Source organism: Neurospora tetrasperma (assembly GCF_000213175.1).
Source record: "Neurospora tetrasperma FGSC 2508 unplaced genomic scaffold NEUTE1scaffold_4, whole genome shotgun sequence".
NCBI lineage: Eukaryota > Fungi > Ascomycota > Sordariomycetes > Sordariales > Sordariaceae > Neurospora > Neurospora tetrasperma.
The window spans coordinates 2,952,408-2,970,625 of NW_009799102.1; the positions used below are offsets into that span (position 1 = coordinate 2,952,408).

At 52.5% G+C, this 18,218-nt stretch overlaps 8 protein-coding genes across 8 annotated transcripts in view; 4 read left to right on the plus strand and 4 right to left on the minus strand.

Moving 5' to 3' along the window:
- Nucleotides 1–21: 21 nt before the first annotated feature.
- Nucleotides 22–2,549, plus strand: NEUTE1DRAFT_84413 (uncharacterized protein; the record flags this gene model as incomplete). The annotated part of the gene is made up of 4 exons (XM_009854121.1): nucleotides 22–637; nucleotides 1,130–1,261; nucleotides 1,371–2,390; nucleotides 2,451–2,549. 3 exons carry the CDS (start codon nucleotides 527–529, stop codon nucleotides 1,557–1,559), a joined length of 432 nt encoding a protein of 143 aa, XP_009852423.1.
- Nucleotides 2,550–2,609: 60 nt separating this feature from the next.
- Nucleotides 2,610–4,334, minus strand: NEUTE1DRAFT_123293 (uncharacterized protein; the record flags this gene model as incomplete). Its single annotated transcript, XM_009854122.1, has 2 exons — nucleotides 2,610–3,877; nucleotides 4,082–4,334. The coding sequence occupies 2 exons, from the start codon at nucleotides 4,332–4,334 to the stop codon at nucleotides 2,610–2,612; spliced, it is 1,521 nt and encodes a 506-aa protein (XP_009852424.1).
- A 778-nt stretch (nucleotides 4,335–5,112) lies between these two features.
- NEUTE1DRAFT_130678 (uncharacterized protein) lies at nucleotides 5,113–6,521 on the minus strand (the record flags this gene model as incomplete). The annotated part of the gene is made up of 2 exons (XM_009854123.1): nucleotides 5,113–6,237; nucleotides 6,491–6,521. The coding sequence occupies 2 exons, from the start codon at nucleotides 6,519–6,521 to the stop codon at nucleotides 5,333–5,335; spliced, it is 936 nt and encodes a 311-aa protein (XP_009852425.1).
- Nucleotides 6,522–8,603: 2,082 nt separating this feature from the next.
- Nucleotides 8,604–8,869, minus strand: NEUTE1DRAFT_117512 (uncharacterized protein; the record flags this gene model as incomplete). Its single annotated transcript, XM_009854124.1, has 1 exon — nucleotides 8,604–8,869. One exon carries the CDS (start codon nucleotides 8,847–8,849, stop codon nucleotides 8,664–8,666), a length of 186 nt encoding a protein of 61 aa, XP_009852426.1.
- Nucleotides 8,870–9,714: 845 nt separating this feature from the next.
- Nucleotides 9,715–10,256, plus strand: NEUTE1DRAFT_44710 (uncharacterized protein; the record flags this gene model as incomplete). Its single annotated transcript, XM_009853305.1, has 3 exons — nucleotides 9,715–9,745; nucleotides 10,021–10,121; nucleotides 10,188–10,256. The coding sequence occupies 3 exons, from the start codon at nucleotides 9,715–9,717 to the stop codon at nucleotides 10,254–10,256; spliced, it is 201 nt and encodes a 66-aa protein (XP_009851607.1).
- A 1,999-nt stretch (nucleotides 10,257–12,255) lies between these two features.
- NEUTE1DRAFT_84419 (uncharacterized protein) lies at nucleotides 12,256–14,565 on the plus strand (the record flags this gene model as incomplete). The annotated part of the gene is made up of 3 exons (XM_009854125.1): nucleotides 12,256–12,723; nucleotides 12,872–14,369; nucleotides 14,434–14,565. The coding sequence occupies 3 exons, from the start codon at nucleotides 12,343–12,345 to the stop codon at nucleotides 14,490–14,492; spliced, it is 1,938 nt and encodes a 645-aa protein (XP_009852427.1).
- A 1,870-nt stretch (nucleotides 14,566–16,435) lies between these two features.
- NEUTE1DRAFT_123297 (uncharacterized protein) lies at nucleotides 16,436–17,669 on the plus strand (the record flags this gene model as incomplete). Its single annotated transcript, XM_009854126.1, has 1 exon — nucleotides 16,436–17,669. The coding sequence occupies one exon, from the start codon at nucleotides 16,491–16,493 to the stop codon at nucleotides 17,667–17,669; it is 1,179 nt and encodes a 392-aa protein (XP_009852428.1).
- A 48-nt stretch (nucleotides 17,670–17,717) lies between these two features.
- Nucleotides 17,718–18,218, minus strand: part of NEUTE1DRAFT_123298 (uncharacterized protein) — a gene marked incomplete at both ends in the record, with an annotated part of 1,683 nt that continues 1,182 nt past the window's right edge. The window contains one exon of the mRNA XM_009854127.1: nucleotides 17,718–18,155. Within this exon, the coding sequence (XP_009852429.1) occupies nucleotides 17,823–18,155 (333 nt within the window). The remainder of the gene's footprint in view (nucleotides 18,156–18,218) is intronic.

Genomic DNA, 18,218 nt, shown 5'->3' on the forward strand with positions numbered 1-18,218 from the left:
CCTCTGCGGAGGAGAAAAAAAAAAAAAAGAAAAAAAATCAGCAACAGCGACAAATCAGCACACACGGCAAGCAAAGCACCCACGGGAGCTGGCTGTTAGCTGACTGAGCTCGAGCTTCCCTTCGCTTGGCTTGGAGGTCGGCACCTTCCCTCCTGTACGGACGCATGTCTCAGGCGCGGTTGCGCTCAAACACGGCGGGCAATCACCTGGAAGGACACAACATCAAAGGGCCCATCAGTGGCATGCATCTTCGGCCCTTCTGAATTTTCGAGCGTCTCCTGGCGCCAACTTCAACACCAAACCTCGTCGCGATCATCCTTCCGGCCAAAACACCACTTTTCCATCCGCCAACCCCGCTTCATCCACTTCCACCAGTTCCACGCAAATCCCGCGCCGTTGCCCCGTCAATATCAACATCCAGCATCGTCACGGCCACCGATTTTATTCTCGACACTACGTCCATCCGCCCATCCCGCGCACAACCAACCCACCCCGTTCAATCCCTTCAAACAAACAAACACACACAATGGCTGGCGGAAAGGGCAAGTCGTCTGGCGGCAAGAGCTCGGGTGGAAAGACCTCGGGCGTCGAAGGTCCCAAGAAGCAGCAGAGCCATTCTGCTCGCGCTGGTCTTCAGGTACGTTTTTATCGTCGAACATGGCTCTGTCCGCTTTCAATTCCTGCTCCGATCTGCATCATCGACGTCTCCTCATCAACCAACTTTTTTTTTTTTGCTCGCATCCGCCATCCCTGTCGTCAGATGTCGATGGAATCACGCCGGTACACCACAACGCGTCCACCGAGCCCCCTACATTTCCGGACAACCCCATAGTGCCAACCTACGAAGAAGGCGAACTCGCTGCCTCACATGTCGGTCGCACGCAACCCCGCCGCTGTTCAAAAGAAAAGAAAAAAAAACCATTGCGCCCCGTATGCGATACTATTTCGGCTTGATATGGACGCGTTGTTCTGTGCATTCTTCTCTCGCCCTGGCCCCGCACCCGGACCTTATTCCGGTCACTAACTTTGGATTTCTCACTCTGACAACGAGGCGGAGCTGCGGCGTGCATTTCCGTCCTCTGGAGTTTGCCGTGTGTCTGATGCGCCATGCTGACTTGAATCCAATTAGTTCCCTTGCGGTCGTGTCAAGCGTTTCCTGAAGCAGAACACCCAAAACAAGATGCGTGTTGGCGCCAAGGCTGCTGTCTATGTTACTGCCGTGCTGGAATATTTGACTGCTGAAGTCCTCGAACTTGCGGGTGTAAGTCATCCATACCCCATCCGCACGGCCATGTTGCTTGGCGACGAGGAGGCTCCCATTTCCAAGTTTTACCTGCTTTATGGCTAACTCAATGATTTCCGTTGTATAGAACGCTGCCAAGGACCTGAAGGTCAAGCGTATCACTCCCCGCCATCTTCAGCTTGCCATCCGTGGAGATGAGGAGCTTGATACCCTCATCCGCGCCACTATCGCCTTCGGTGGTGTCCTCCCCCACATTAACCGCGCCCTTCTGCTCAAGGTAGAGCAGAAGAAGAAGGCCAAGGCTCAGGAGGCTTAAGTCCACAACTGCACCGAAAAACTTGACGTCGCACACGTTTCGCACACTGTCTTGCATCTCTTTAGCCCCGCTCCGGGCTGACGGGCAGGACAGCAATCGGCTTATTCAAGGGATGTCACGGGGTGATGCCGGGGGGGTTGGGGATTGTCTTCGCTAATCCATCCCTAACGCCGCTGTATTGTTGGGTATTTTCTTCCTATTATTTGTTGTTGGGCACGCACACGGGCTTGGGGCCCACCGAACCATGGCTTGAAAAAGCCGAGCACTCCCGGTGTCTGCGACGGCAACAAGCGCAGCGCATAGACGACGGCGAACTTCCCTTGCGACACTTCCAGCAGGGTGGTGCGTTCGAAACACACACGAAAAGCGAAGCGTTCTGTATCATTCAGCCGTGATAGACGCTTGGGAAGCGATGAGCAGGGAGACCGTTCACTGCATGACGTCGTCTTGGAGTGCACCATACACTGGGAATGGCGAGCAATCTCCCCTCGTCACGGCGCGGCGTGCGACAGCAGCTCTTTTACGATATCTGTAACAACATGAATCTTCTTTATCGTTTCTTTTATAGTACGACTCGGCCATGAGGGCTTAGCGAGGAAAACATCAGGACACGTTAAATGCACGTGTCGGTTGGTACTGGCTGCAGGTAGTGGCGGAATAAAGGCCACAAGAAAGAGCCTTGAAAATTTGCGATACCAATTCTTATTATGTTCTCTCTACAGTCTGGGATGCGCAACTCTATTCATGGTGACTACAATGTGTTCAGTCTCACCATCTGCTGTTTCGGACAACACTGATGCCCACTGCCGATTACTACATGAGAAGACGCAGGTAAGGTAGATCCAAATATTGTTGTCATTCTGGAAGCTAACTTGGTGAACTCTCTTTAAGCAAGATTCTATGCCCTACTGATCCATGACCATGGAATCTTCGTACATATAAAAAGACGATATGTGTCAGTCAGAGCTTTGATCCTCTACCTTTCAAGGTTTTTACTTCCCGGACGATTGATCACGTTTGCATGGCCACATCATTCTCCATAGGCCCGAATCAAATGAATGAGGCAAACGACTCATAAATGTCCGGGTTAGCGATTCCCAGAGCGAGACGGCCTCCAGCCAAGGGCGACACCGGCGAAACTGGAATGGTCTCCAGATCGTCCTTCAACAGCTTCGCAGGATCAATAGTCATCTCATCCGCAACCATGGTAATGTAACAGTCCTGGCGAGAACTGCAGCCGTCCAGCCTAGAATAGGGCTCGAGCGTGGCAATCGTGAGGTTGCCGGTGTTGTCATCCTCCGGGTCCTTCTGCGTCCCTTGTGCTGCTATCATGGTCTCCTTCCAATCGAACTTGATAGTCGCCTCCTTGACAAGCAACTGTTCATCTTCCGAACCCGAGGCGTCTGAAGAAGAGCTACTGCTGCCAAGAGCAGAGGAGGTCGACGCTGACGAAGAAGAGTCATCACTTTTTTTCTCCCGGACACTCCCACTCCCATTTCCCCCGTGTCCCCTTCCCTTCCTCCCACTACTTCTCTGTCCACCCATCCTCCTCTCCCTTTCTTCTTGTCCACTCCTACTCCTCCTCGCTCCCAACGCCTTCTTCATAGTCTCCCTCTCCCTCTCCCTTTCCTTACGCCTCCGAGCCTCGATGGCGTCCTTCTCCCTATCATTCACCCACACCAATTTTTTGGCCTTTCTGTCAATCTTGGCACGACCTTCTTCGCACGCAGCGATGACAGTCTGTCGACACTCGGACGGATAGTCGCAGTGAGACCAGCAGTTGTGGGTGCGTTCGACGTACATCTTTTCTTTGGCCCGGGCGATGGAGCGGGTCTCGCGCTCAGAGACGTGATGCCAGGCTAGGGTTGTAGCTCTAGGCGATTTTGAGCCTGGGCCTAGGGGTGAAGATGAAGACGGACTTGAAGATGAGTCTAAGGGGGGGACGGGGATGAGATGCCATGTTGCAAAGTCTTGGAGGCGAGCGGCGGCGACTTTGTCATTGGCAGATTGGGATGAGTCGGAGTCAGAGGTGGTGGTGGTATCTTTGTTGTTAGAGCTGGAAGAAAGGGAGGGACGAGGAGAGAGAGAAACGCTGGTGAATCTCCTCTTTCCACTCGATCCCAACTTCTTCTTTCCACTATTATCATCATCATCACCACCACCAACTGTCAAAGCACGCCTGGCAGCAGCACCCGTCACACTCCGTCGATAGCTTCCCCACGCCGACCAACCCAGGTAATCAAACTCGGCGGTACACGGCCCTCCTCCTTTTCTGCCACTTCCGCTTCGCTTTCTTTTCTTTCCATTCTTGTCTCTCTCTTCAGATTCCTTTTGATTAATGGCAGGCATTAAACAGCAAAAGACATGTCCACACTCCAGGCATCTCCTCGTGCAGGCTAGCCGGTATACAGACCGGCAGGAGTGACAGGACCACAGCCAGGGGTAGGGAGCGGGAGGCGAGAGCATGGGCGGCGTTGTTGGTGGTGTTGGAGACTTTTGGGTATTGCTGCTTGATGGCGTGCTTCTGTTGGTGGTTGGACTAGTGGGTGACGGCTGAGTTGGTGAAATTTTGGTTGTGTCGTTGTTGTTGGTGGTGGTGGTGCCACTACCATCAAAAGTATCGGTGATGGGCGAGTTGGGACTGTTTTGAGGCTTGACTTTTGTGGGGGAGTTGATCATCTCTGAGATAGAGCCGGTGACAATGGTTAGCTCTGGGATGATGTCGAAGAGGACGAGCCTGGGTGGCTTTGCCTTTGCATTAGGGTTAGAGGGCATTTTGTTTGAACTGTTGTCTGTCCTTGTTGAGTTGAGCGCTCGTTGAGTTTGTGGGTTTGAAGGTCTATAAGGAATAGAAAGAGGATTGGCGAGCTTGTTGGTTGAAAGCACGGAAAGAAGCGTTTTCTCCAAGTGTTGTGCAGAATGGGCTGTTGAATTGTATTGACCAACAGAAACAATAAACAGTCGATGGACAAATCGGAGGAGCAAAAATAACTACAGTATCCAGCCTGTTGGTAACGGCAGGACTAAGAATCAGACTATAGCCAGATGCGATGAAAACCGGGGATGCAGTGAAAAAGGTTGGAGGAGGGCCGCTCAGATTTCTAACAGGTAGCGTAGAGCTGACAACATAAGGATTCCCGAGTCAGAACGTCCGGAATATTGATTATATGATGCTCTTCTTGTGAGCTTCCAGGTTGCATAATGGGTAGTGATCAAAGAAGCTCTGGGATGGCGCATGTCCAACAGAAATAGACCTCGCTGCTCGAGTGTGTTCTTTGTCTCGACATTTTTCTTTTTTCTTTTTTTTTTGAAAGGTGCGCCACGCGGAACATGGGGAACTTCCACGCGGACCGTCAAGCAGAAACGACAAAAAAAAAAGAAGAGACAAAGACTCGGCTTCAGCCAATGAACTGGAATGAAAGGAGGGCTTCTGACAATGCGCCTCTGAGCAGATCAGTCAGCAAAGATGAACGGCGCCACCGGGGCAGTATAGACCGCTCCCATGAAACGAAGCAACTTGGCACGCCTGGTTTGACACGTACTGGGATGGGTTCTGTAGAGTAATTTTAATTAGCTTTGTCGTTTCTGTGCTATCTCTAAGTCTGTATCATATGCTCGTCGTCAGCCTTTCCACTTTGCTCAAAATTGTGATGCCGGAGTAACATGGTGGTTCGGATTTTGGGAAGTCCAGCGCTATCACGGTTCTATCACCAAACTCGAGCCACTGCAGCCGCCATTAGCACCAGATGTTCCCACTGTCCGGCAGTGACCCTCTAGTTCTCGCCCAAGAATGGCATCACAGCCTTCAAAAAGTCCTCCTTCCCGTCAATAAAGGACACATGCCCAGCAATTGGGATGACCTTAAGTTCAGCTTCCAGGTTTTCCGGGCAAGCATCCCGCAGCTCCTTCATCTTCTCGGGTAGATCGGCATCCTTCTCGCCAACCACAAATAGCACACGCTGGACACAGTTTCCAAGCCCAGATATCAAGGGTCGTATATTGAACGAATCCGACCTAAGGGCGGCAATACAGGTCTCGAAGCCATCAAGGCTGGTCTGCTTCATCAATGTGTGCACACGCTCCGCCTCGGCTGGGTTGGCCTTGATCCAGTCTTGTCCAAACCAGCGGTCCATAGTCTCGGCCACGGCCTTCTCCATGGATCCGTGCTCTCTGGCGGCAGCCACACGGGGTCCCAACGCATCAGACATGCCGGCGTTCTTGGGTGAAGCAGAGATGGTGTCGCAGATGACGAGTCTCTGGACGACGCCAGGGTAGCGACTGCTGAAGACGACGCCTAGGGCAGCACCCATGGAGACGCCGATCCAGGCGTGTAGTGAAGGGGTGAAAGCGGCATCTGGGGAGTGGTGGCCGTGGAAGGCAGTGGCGACGTCTGGGCTGGTTAGAAGGGCGTAGACGTCTTCGGCAAGAGAGGCAAAAGTGGTGGATGAGAGATTGTCGGGCACGCCAGAGGCGCCGTGACCAGGGTGATCATAGCGCAGAACGCGATATCCGGCGTCGTGGAGGCGTTCTACGATGTGGTCCCAAAAGTGGTATTGGGAGGCGAGCGAGTTGGAGAGGAGGACGGTGGGTCGGGTGGGTTCATTGGAGTAAGTGAGCTCGTACGAGATGGTCCGTCCGGACGGGAGCGAGAAAACTGCCATCTTGTTTTCAGTTTTTGCTATTGTGATTGTTGTTGCTTTATTTATTCTTTGGTTTCAAATGGATGTTCAGCAAGGTCCAAGTGTACCTAGTGAGAGATAAGTGGTCAAGGACGGATGGTGCAAATCTACGCTGATTAGGTGATTGAATAAGTTCGAGCTGGTTCGATGACGGCAGGCGGGATGCATGCTGCGGTCAATCTGGGGAAGGTGGGGCGGGTCGGCGGAGGGGTCCCGCTCGTCGTGGCCGGGCATCCCTTCGGCGATTCCTACCGGGAGCGGCAGACTGGTTCGTCACAACCATGTTTAGACAAACAAAGAGAATTCTTGTTCATTTCCATTGCAAGCGGGTATAGAAGTAAATTACTAAAACACATACTAGACTATATAATGTTCTGCGAGCTAACTAAGAGGTCGGAGTAAAGGTTTGTTACAAATAAGTAGGGTGAGCTAGGGTTAGGGTTCACCCTGGGATAGAGTAGGCTGGTGAGAGGCCTCCGCTAAATCACCACTTATACACAGGGGCCTATAGTATCAATAGTTGTGCATATCTGAAAATTACAGTAATTACATCAGTCGTGAAGCTCGCGATACCGCAGTGGACTTTTGACGTAGAAGGCTCCACAGTTTCTACCGCCCCCGGTCAGGAAGCCCCATCCTTTTCGGACGGATTGACGGACTGCGGTACGGAGCGGGACACGTGCGGGGTTGCTTGCAACGGGATCGGCCGGTAAGGTGAAGCACTGGCGTCACACCGTAATGCGGGGTATAGACGGGATGGACAGTCAGCCTTCCTCGTCCCAATGTCTCAAAACGTTATACCTAGGCCTTCGCTACCTGGTGGCCAGGCTTTTGTGAGACTTTCCAAATCTACCTATGCAACATGTTTGTCCAACGTGGTGCAACGCAGTCTGTTATTGCGCATCAAGTTTGGACGACACTCTTGCTAATGGAAGCTCTCGCTCGGAGACCACCGGCCGTTGCGCTGCGACAGACAAGCAGTTGGCATGCGGTTGGAACTTGTGAGTGAGGTACAGGATCAACCAACTAATAAAAAGGAAAATATGCCAACGGCCGACCGCAGAGTCGCGAGACGGTGCAGACTTATTATAAGACATGATTGGTTCTACATTACGTATGTTTCGCGGGCTGCACGGCCCGTTCGAGTCGTTTCTGATATGTGAAAGAAGCGATGCCCATTCGCATTCCTGATTCACCGGGCGGTCCTCCTCATCCCTCAAAAAGCAGCGTGTCTGGAACAAAAAAAAGGTTGGCCGTCCAGTCGTCGTCAATAAACTGGTCTTGGCGCAGAAACGAGCAAGCGCCAATGAGAGCCCGTCTGTGAACAATAACTGAAGAGTGGGTTGCGACGTGCGTTGCGCATGCCTCTCTCTTCGCTGCAACAAACTAAGCATCGCCCTGTCTTGCCGGCTGTTTGCCAGAAGAGCCGAGATCAGTTAGGGATCACCAACTAATGGAAGCATCAGAACTTGTAGCATCATCAACCTCCAAGAGGATCCGGTATCGACCGGTATTTTGGCCGCCGTCGAAGTCCTCGCCTGACGGAGAGGCTGACTATGATTGGACCCAAGCCACCTGCCTCAATCACGGTGGTTTCTCAATGCGGCTGTCGATAAGAGACCATATATTTTTATCCTTGGGAACCCGGGGTTTTGCCTCTTTCCGTGACCAATAGTCAGGGGCATCTATCTGCATCCAAGGTTTTCCGTACCTTCCGTCATCAAACACGACGGAGGGAGGCGGCGGGGTGAAAAGGTCTATTAGGTGACTATAGTTGTCTGGAAACTGGGCTGGGAAACATCTCGACGTATTAAGTGAGGCAATAGAGCTGGTGCAGTGGCACCGCTCACAACACATGTCGTCAATCATCGAGCCAACTCTGTTTCTCGAACCAGCGGTTCCAGGCCGTCAATGATGAGGAATTGAGGCGCAAAGGGAGGAATAGTCAAGAGTGGTAAACCAAACGCTCTGGGACGACACCGTCGGGACAGGCCTAGCGGATTCGGTCATCTGGCGGGAGCAGGCGGACGGCCGCCGGAGGCAATAACAGCATTACAGAGCAACCCGGCATGGGGTATGAAAAGGGGGCCAAAATCGTCAAGGGTGTCTGTCCCCTATCCCCACAAGCCCAGATTAAAAACGTCAGGCACAGGGCTAAAGAGCCGACCTGCGTACGACGCCAGAATATTTCCGTTCCGACCGGTGCTTTTCTACCATGTCTTCTTTTTGCTTCAAAGTCAGTCTCGAGTGTTGTTGTTGACCGCTTCAACAACTTGAGTACTAATAGCGTCCCGTTTTACGGTTACATGTAGCATTTAATTCTTAAACTCATTTCTGAACTGGGGATCATTGCAAACCAATTTTTCTGCAAACGAGCGGTCAGCCAGCATATGGCGTGGACATAAGAAAAGTATTGTCGTTGCTATCATTCTTGACTCCATGTTTCGGCCGCACCGCGATATCGAAGCCTGAACTCCTGGCAACAGTCACAACAATGACTGTGTCCGTAAAATACAGTGACGTTCCATATTCCAGGTTGCTGCAACCTATAAACCATCTCTGTCTCAAAAATAGCCCACATTTTCTCCCGGTTAGGCAGCCATGAAGCCATGGCCAAGCGTTGCCAAGCGTGACCCCACGATGGCATATTAATCTATCTCGTCCAGCAATAGTGTTCTCCTCTTCATGAGTCTTGATTATAGCCCCTTTTTCACCATCTCAGCAGGAGCACCGCTTGGCTTGCAATCTCTTGCGAGGGCGTCAGGACTCGATTGTCAGGGGCCCGGCCAGCATGACCCCACTCGGCAATGGATCCCCGGTCCCGGGAGGACGGACAAGAAAGACCGGGTGACCGGTTAGGTCAGAAACACAGATCTGTGGGAGATTTCTCGCAGAAGGCACGCCACAGCGAGTCAATGAATGCGCGGTGAGCGTGAGGCGGCCGACGGGGGCAAGGTCCTTGACACCGGTGATACACGCTCCTAACTGTCCCCCAATATCGACCCTGTGATAAACAAAACGGCGTTGCACCGGTTGCTCGCTAGAATTTAGGGGACGGTAGCCGATTCGGGTGTGGAGAAGAAACCAAAAGGCGGGATCGTGGCATCTCCAGCGTGGTACACCCTATATTATGTACGCAGTAGCACCAAGACTCGCAAGTACATAGCAGGGCCATGTGTACGGCTCCATAGCCATGGATCGAATGGAAGCTTCTTTGAGAAGTCGCTGGGCTCTGGCTCCTCATCACCCCGGTAAGACCTCGTCGTCGCGAATCTTGGCTGTCGTGCTTAGCGTTACATGGCGATTTCCCCCCTTTCACCTTTCTGGAGCCTTGTTGCCTCTTCAGGCCAAGGGCCTAACAAAGAGCAACAAAGCAGCGACAGGAGAAGCCCAAAATAAACGAGAATAATCTCAAGGTGCCTCCACAAGAGCTCGATCGCCCAGGGGTTTAGGCCCCAGATGGACTCCGTCTCATCATGGTGATATCCGCGCACACGATGCCAGTAGGTTCGCATCTCCTGTAGCCGCTAGCCGTACGCAGTTGCAGACTGAGCGAGACAGAAGAGGAGAGAGCCCGGCCGTTATGTGGGATTCTTGCCTCTGGCAACTTTGGGAGCGCATCCCATTGAGTCCGACCTGCTAGGGAGCTTCGATAGCCTTGTACGACAGGGGGCAAGAGGGGGAAGGCAAGAAAGGAACAAGGGGCACAGGTAGATAGGAAGGAAACTGATTTTGCATGGAAAGGGTGATGAAACTGATAGTGCAATAACAGTCTTTATAAGAAGTGGATGCCTCCACCTACACGGATTGCCGGGTAGTGCCTGTTGTATGCCACTTGACCCAGGACAAGGCCGTCAGTCCCGAAGAACAATGCGAGTTCTCTGTAGCGTGCTCATAATTCGGGACGATACAGATGGGCCGTGATGGACAGCATGGTGTCTTTGATGAGGCACGCGTGGTGATGGGCATCGCAAGTGTTCCGCGAGTGATTGACAAGATTAGCGGGAGCGCAACCTAAATGAAGAAAGCGATTGGATAACACGCATGCTGGGTGATGCCCGGCGGATGGCGGGAGGGCAGCCGCCCCAGGAGGCGCCAAGGCGGCAGTCCATCCTTCTAGCGCAAGACAGATGGGTCCACTGTGGTGGATCCCCGTGTCTGTACAGAAAAAGAAGTATTGGGGATCATCAGACCGCAGGTTGTTGTCCCTTATTCATGGGGGGGGGGGCTATCTGGCTGGACCTTCCAGGTGCACGCACTCACGCAAGGCACGCACGGTAGGGGCCGCTGCGCTGCCACATATCCCGTCTGCCTTTCTTTGGTGTTTCGTTTTCTTTTTGTTTCTTTTTGGTTTTTTTTTTTTTTTTTTTTTTTTGTTAAGTCAATTTTCGGGCTGCAGTGCTGCAGGGCGTGCATTCGCATTAAAAGCATTCTTCCAGGCGTGAAGTTACAGTGTAGTTGAGCGCTGTTAAGATTGACAGAAACGAGCAGGAAGGTAGTCGAGTTGAGACCTTACCTTATCCTCACTAGTGTGGCAGAATAAACTTAGACGGGATTTGAACTTTCCCCCTCGTCAGGGTCCTCGCCGGGTCCCTCGTCACTGTCCCACCGTCGAACAGGTAAGTACGAGCTCCATAGCCCGGCATCAAGACAAGTTGCCTCCGAATTCCAAAAACAAAAGCAGGTGCGCCTGCAAGAAGGACATCAAGGAAATTTCGTTAGTTAGCACCGATCGATTTAAATTCCTCTGTTCTTTTCATTCACTACCTACCTAGGTACGCTACTACCTCTAGTGTGCTTGGATTGCTTCTCCTCGTCCGTCTTTCTTGTCGGCATTGCCGCCCATTCATATCCACGGACCCCCCCGCTTCTCTTTACATTTCGGCGTCGTACCGTACCCGATCCAAGAAACCTGGAACTCCCCGTCGGGTCCATCTCCAACTCACCATTCACCACACTACGTATATACGTTTATTCTCCTTGTCCCCCCTCTCCCGTCCTGTTGGAGCTCTTGGATCCGACCAACCAACGTTACCGTCAGCATCATCGTCACCATTGTCAACATCGCTACTATACTACAACTACAAGCACAACAACAACAACAACAACTTCGACCGACGTTGTTACGACTGTTCGACGATAACAACGTATAGAGCCATCTACTTAGACGGGACGACGTGAACGATCATTGCAGACATCAAGCGCACTCACACGCGCGCGCGCACACGCATACACCACGCATATCTAGGTACACAACAACCGTTGTTGCGTCTGGCAACACTCGATCTGGTTACGGCCCGTTGCCTGGAGTTGCTGCCTTTTTTGTTTGTTTAGACCAGTTGCCCGAGTCGAGCTCGTGCATTGTTCCGCGGTGCACAGTTGTGGATTTTCGGCGATTCCCTTTTTCTTTTTTTCTTTTTTATAAACTTTTTTTAAACTTCCGCTCTTTAGTAGGGGGGCTCTCCATCCTACATAAAGATTTCCCTCTCGTCTGGTCTGCCGGCGTCGTCCACTCGTCCATTTCCACTTCCACACTTGCTGGGAAGCTGCAGCGGCCCTCTTCCGCGTCATTGGAAAATCACGCCCCTCTCCACTCTACGAGAAATCTGCAATCGAGTTCCGCCCATCCGCATCCGCCAGGCCTGGCATTGCACCAGCACAGAAAAAAACCTGGCTTCAGCTGCTCGCCAGTTTGTCCTGTCTCCCTATAACCTCCGGTGCCTCCCCGTCTGTCTCCCTGACACCTGCACCGTCTGCACGCCCAGCGCTTGTTTCGCAGAACGCGGCGCTTCCTGGTCCGATCAACATCAGTCTAACCCCAACTCCCAACCGCCTGGCCTTAAATCCAGTATCGTCCAGTCTCGGTCCAGTCCGTGTCCGTGTCTTTTCGTCCGAAGCTACCACCCCCTTCGGCCCTCTTTTCTCGACCACCTTCCCCGGAGTCAGTCAGGTCAACAACAACAACCTTTGGAGATTTTCTAAAGTCCGGGCTTGGTTTTGCTGGTCTGTGCTGGTCTCTCTTCCGCACCAGCTGTCTCGGCCGCCTCCTCACAACAACTCTGCTTGGAGGAACCCCAAGGAAAACAAAAAGGAGAAAGAAAAAGATGAATCCACAGCCAGACATCTCGGGCTACTTTCCCTCCGCCTACCCCATGAACAACGCGAACCGCTCCCCCGGCTCTTCGCGGCCGGGCTACAACACCGCCGTCGGCCTCACGGGCGTAAGTCGCATGACACAGCGGCAGATGGAGGCCATCGGCCAGCCTTCTGCTGCCCTCTTCGCCGCCGCCGCCGCCGACGATCGCTTCGCTTCCTACGACAACGCCGCCTTCCGACACAACAGGCTACAACCCGCTGCTGCCTTCGCGACCGACAGCTTCAATGGAAACAACCAGGCTTGGGCTTATAACGCCGGCGCAAACACTGTGAATGGCGCTTTGGGCGACAATAGGGTGCGCAATGGCGGTCGTCGGGCTCTCCCCACGGTTCGTTTCATCTTTAGTCTACAGCACATCTAGCACCATCACCAACCCTTTTCTCCCTGCCCCTTTCTCCTATCCGCTATCTTTCTCACTACCTGCCATGTATGTACGATGCATGTTTGCTGACCGTGGTTCTGTCGCTTGTTTTTAGGAATGGATGTCCGAACAAAATGGCCTTGGAAGCCATGCTCTCAACACCCCTTCGACACAGTACTCTTCCACTTTTGGCCAGTCCGTGGGTCTTCTGAACGGTGATGGCAACTTCGCAGGTGACCGCCATGGCTATCCCGGCAGCATGTACGACCCTCGCCACGATTCCAAGACCCTCGGCAGCGACCTCATCCCTACCGCCATTGTCATCAAGAACATTCCTTTCAACGTGAGGAAGGAGATGCTTACCCAAATCATGACCGACCTTGGCCTTCCCCAGCCTTATGCCTTCAACTACCACTTTGATAACGGCATTTTCCGTGGTCTTGCCTTTGCCAACTTTCAAAGCCCCCTGGATACCCAGACCGTCATCGAGCAGCTTAATGGTTACGAGGTTCAAGGCAGAAAGTTGAGGGTGGAGTACAAAAAGATGCTCCCTGAGCACGAGAGAGAGCGCATCGAGCGCGAGAAGAGGGAGAAGCGCGGCCAACTGGAGGAGCAACACCAGCCCATTGCCCTGCACTCCCAGTCTTCCATGCACTCCTTGAATGCCGCTCACACTAGCAGGTCTCGCAACTCGCCGTTGCGTAAGTCGTCTCGCCGCGATCTTTTGCCGCCAAACTCTAACCAGGATGATGTTACAGGAGATGTTGACCTCAACAACCCCGAAACTCTCAAGTTTTATACCGAGTTGACTCTCTTCCGAAATGATCCCAACCGTGAGATCATCATCTTCCCTGCCAGCATTACCCCCCAGCAGCGTCGTACCGTTCACATTTTGGCTCACAACATGGGTCTTGAGCATCGTTCAGTTGGCGAAGGTCCTACCCGCCAGTTGCACGTCATCAAGGACACGGCCACTGCCACCTTGGCGAGCATGGCGCCTCCTATGCACATCTCCCCTGGTGTGTCGGCTGATGCTCACCGTCGTGGTCTTAGCCGTGCCGCCACCATTGATTTTGCCGAGTCCCGTGCCAATGCTCCGGGTCAGTTTGCTACCTTGGGTAGACAGGGTAGACACGGCCCGACTCTGGAGCTTCCTGACAGCCCCGATGGCGGCATCAACGCGTTACGCGGTGTCAAGTCCTTCGCGGATCTGCGATCATATACACCCAGCCCTTCGCTCTCAGCTTCTGGTTTCCCACAGAGCAGCCTTCACAGCTCCAGCATTGCTCAGTATGGCGAGTATAGCGCCAGCCTCGGTGGACCTAACAGCGTAATGACCACGCCAACCACACCTGGAGCAGCTTCCAACAAGGACACTTCACTATTGATTTCGGATCTTGGTTCCCTGTCGCTGAGCGAGCCCTTCAACGCCAACCGCCTCAGGCCCAGAGAGACTCCTGGCGCAATTGGGAGCCAACGCTCTCCTTTGAATGGAAACAGCACTCGCAGCGTTCCGGAGCGTCAACCTCATGGACCGAGCAGTGGTGACTGGGGTGAGAGCATCGGCTTTGCCGGACGGGGACGCACCAACGGTCACATGCAGCGTGACAGTGGTAAGTCTAGAGCCTTTCTGTCTTGATCTTTCCGAGATAATCATTACTGACAACTAAACAACAGATTCGTCCGAAAATGGTACGCGCGGAGCGGCAACGTCCACCTCTTCAAGATTCCAGTAGGATTGGAATCTAGAAACAAGCTCTCCGCCGCCTTGGCAATGCTCACGGAAGACCATTTTGTGATGTCTGATTTATGGCCTCTTTGGCGGAGCTGCCACTTTTCTAACCTTTGGGCCCATGCATTGTCTTACCATGCAGCGGTAGTTGGATGTCGTTGATCTGCTGAGACGAGGCCTCTCCAATCGGGGCCGCTAAAGCTCCGCCCACCGCCTCGTTTACTAACAAATCATCAATTGATGGATCTTGATGTGGCAGTTGTTTTGCGATATCGGCATCCTCTAACCTTTTGGTCCATCTCTTACTATTTGCATCGGCATGATTCAACGTCTCCCGGGCCTCAGATCCCAAAGTTCAAGCCTCAACATCAGTTCCAAATGCGTCTACGGCGGCCGTCTCGTCGTCCTCCTCAGCGTCACACGCTTGCTTTTGAAAAGTGTTGGTCCTGGGGTATCCGACACGATTTCAACTATGAGTCTTTTGATTGCAAGCTGAGATGACGGACAACAACTTCTTGATCGGTGTTTCAAATGCCTTTCTGGAGAAAGCGCGGCATTCCTAATTTGCCTTACCGACGACATGGGCGCTCCACCTCCCTTTTATCACCAATCTTTAAAGCGACTTGTAATATCTTTGCATCTGGCCACCATCTAGCGTATCGGATGGGCTTTTTTGAGATTTTGGCTTTCTTTGCAAGCGCCTGTTGCGCTGCTGGTCTCGGATAGCATGTGGTGGACTTTCCAAATGCTCAAAAGACCATGGTTTTGGTTTTTGACGCCTTGCATTGGCTTTGGTTCAGAGGATTCGGGCAACAATTCCTCGGTTTATGAGCCTGCATATACCCGAAATGATGACGATGATCGGATACCACAAAAAAAGAGAAGACACGGGAGAGATGAGAGATTTTGGGATACAAGGTTTTTTTTTTTTTTTATATCTATTTATTTTTTACAGCTATATGGGCAACCACTTACGCCAATGGCCTGGTCAGGCCTTAGCAAGCTTGCTCACTTTTCGATTTGCTGAAAGTCTTGGTCTTCAGGTATACACGGTCTTGCAGGCCTGAAGGTTGGGATGACGTAGAGAGGAAAGGGCCGGTTGAGAAGGGCTGGCTGACGGGCTTTCACGACTGTTATGGTTTACGACGTCACGTCCTAGATGGTCATGACAATGTCCTTTGCTAGGCGGACTCTTTAGGACCGCGTCTTGCTAGCGAGGATGTTAAAAGAAGACATACGCTGTCAATACCTAATACATGTCACCCTCCCCATACACACACCACCCTCACTCTTGTTTGTCCGTGTATTGCCCCTGTCTCTCTACCTGCCACGGCGTCGGTAGTCCGCAGAGGACAGTTGCCCGTTCGACCTTCGGAACCCAGGAAAAGTTGAACCATTTTCACTCATTGTCATTTAATAGTCTATTGCTTGTACCTATATCACTTACGGTTTCCTTGGATAACTTAGAATATGATTTTAATGCTATAACCGTCTACTTTGGCACACAATCATGAGGATGTGGGCTTGAACCGTTGAAAGAGAAGACGTGACGTTTCTTATGTCTTTAGAACTTCCTTGTAGTTTCCATCCTTGCTGCCTCATGTGAGGAATTCACTAGCCGCAGATGGCGGTGGCACAATGAGGAAAAAATGAGAAATTCGGAACTCACTGAGAAGTTGGTGCGCCTTCTGTGTTCGATCGAGTTGTTGTGCTTGATTCCTAGCTAGTGGCAGCCCCGATCCTTGTTTGAGTCAGGTGATGTTCCCATTCCAGAGCCAGTTTCCAGTATAACGGGCAGGAGCACAGCAGTTATTAAGAGTGGGGCCTCAATGCGTAAGCGCTCTACCCAATTTCAACCTCGCTCAGTAATTTGTATCATCTCATACGATAGCAACAATACACCACTCCCGTCATCACCCAGCTTGAGCCATATGTCCCTTGTCACTCTAAAGGACTTCTGTTCTACATAGATAAAAAAGCACGAAAACATATACAATACAAAATGGATACGCCATACGCAACAGAAATCTCCATCGCCATCCCAACTATCCAACTTGCCACCCGCATCTCCAAACACGTCCTGGCATCCGCCAACAAGGGGACCATCGAGAAAGCCGAAGACCTCTCTCCCGTCACCGTAGCCGACTTTGCCATCCAGGCCTACCTCACCAAGGTCCTCTCCTCCTCCTTTCCCACCGATAGCTTCGTAGGCGAGGAGTCCGCTGCCGCCCTGCGCGACAACCCCGACCTGCTGCAGCGCGTGTATGATGTCATTCACGAGTGCGTTGACGAGGTCTCCTCGTCCAGCAACGACAAGAATGAGTCGCATGCTGTGATTGCTGAAGTGGTGAAGCGGGGTGCGCCTGAAAGCAAGGATCAGGTGTGCGAGCTCGTCGACCGGTGCGGCGATGGTGGCAAGGACGGACTGGGTGCCGACTCGGGACGGACGTGGGTCTTTGATCCGATTGACGGCACCAAAACCTTTGTGTGTGGTGAGCAGTATGCTATCAATGTTGCGCTGCTCGAGGGTGGGAAGCAAATTCTCAGCGTGGTGGCGTGTCCGTTGCTGAGCAGGAAGGCGACGGCACCGGTGGGCAATGCGAGCGTGTTCAAGGGCGATGATGATGAAGATGGCGAGGAAGGGTGTATCGTGTATGCGGTTCGAGGTTTTGGGGCGTACGTGAGGCCCTTGTTTGTCGGACAGGGTTCTGGTTTGACCATGTGCGCTTCAGAGTCGCTGAAAAGACATGCGGATGGCGTTACTGTTTCCGGGCTGAGGTCGGTATCATGCTGGAATACTCCAGGATCGGGCGTGGACGATGCACACAAGGCGGCTACCGAGAGGCTCGGTGTCGAGTTCCCAGGTTCCGACCTGCTTGGGTGGGTGCCGAGGTGGGTGACCCTGGCCCTTGGGTTGGCGAACATGACGGTCTGGGTCTACAAGAGACGTGATAGATATGCGAAGATCTGGGATCATGCCGGTGCTATGCTTCTCTTTGAGGAAGTTGGTGGCATGATTACGGATGTTGATGGAAAGGAGATTGATCTGACAAAGGGGAGGAAGCTGACTGGGAACTTTGGATTTGTGGCCGCGCCAAGAAGCGTCCACCACGTTGTGTTGAAGGCTGTGAGACAGACTTTAAAGGAACAGGGAAAGGAGGCACTTCTCACTGCGGCTTGAGGCTCAACATCCTCCCGAGATCGGAACGGAACCTTTAGCGGGCGGATGTCCACAACCGGGTGTCAGCGTATGATTTCAACTCTTCCCTTAAATCCCCTCTTTTCTTTCTTCCACTTTCCTGGACAACCATGTGTGAGCTATCAATACTGCCAGTCATGGACGGACAAAATCTGTTGCTGCACTCCTAGCACATTTTGCTATACCTAGCAAAAGACACCTGGTGCGATGCAAAACTCCTTCCCGCTGCGTACTTTTAGGCCCATGAGGAATGGCCTTAGGAGATTCTTGAGGCCCGATCATCGGGGTAGTATCTTCATTTGATGAGGGTAACTCCTCAATCGACTCGATCGCCAATAGAGGAGTAGAAGTAGGAGCGGTTATAGGTGGCTTGGATTGTTGACCGGATGGTATGGGGCCGAGCAACACCTGATCCAGGTCACACTTTCGTCGCTCCGGAAACGTTATCGAATATCGGTCTCTCCTAAGCTGAGAACACTTGTTAGACAGACAGTGAAAAAGGGAAAGGGGGGGGGGGGGGGGGGGGGGGGG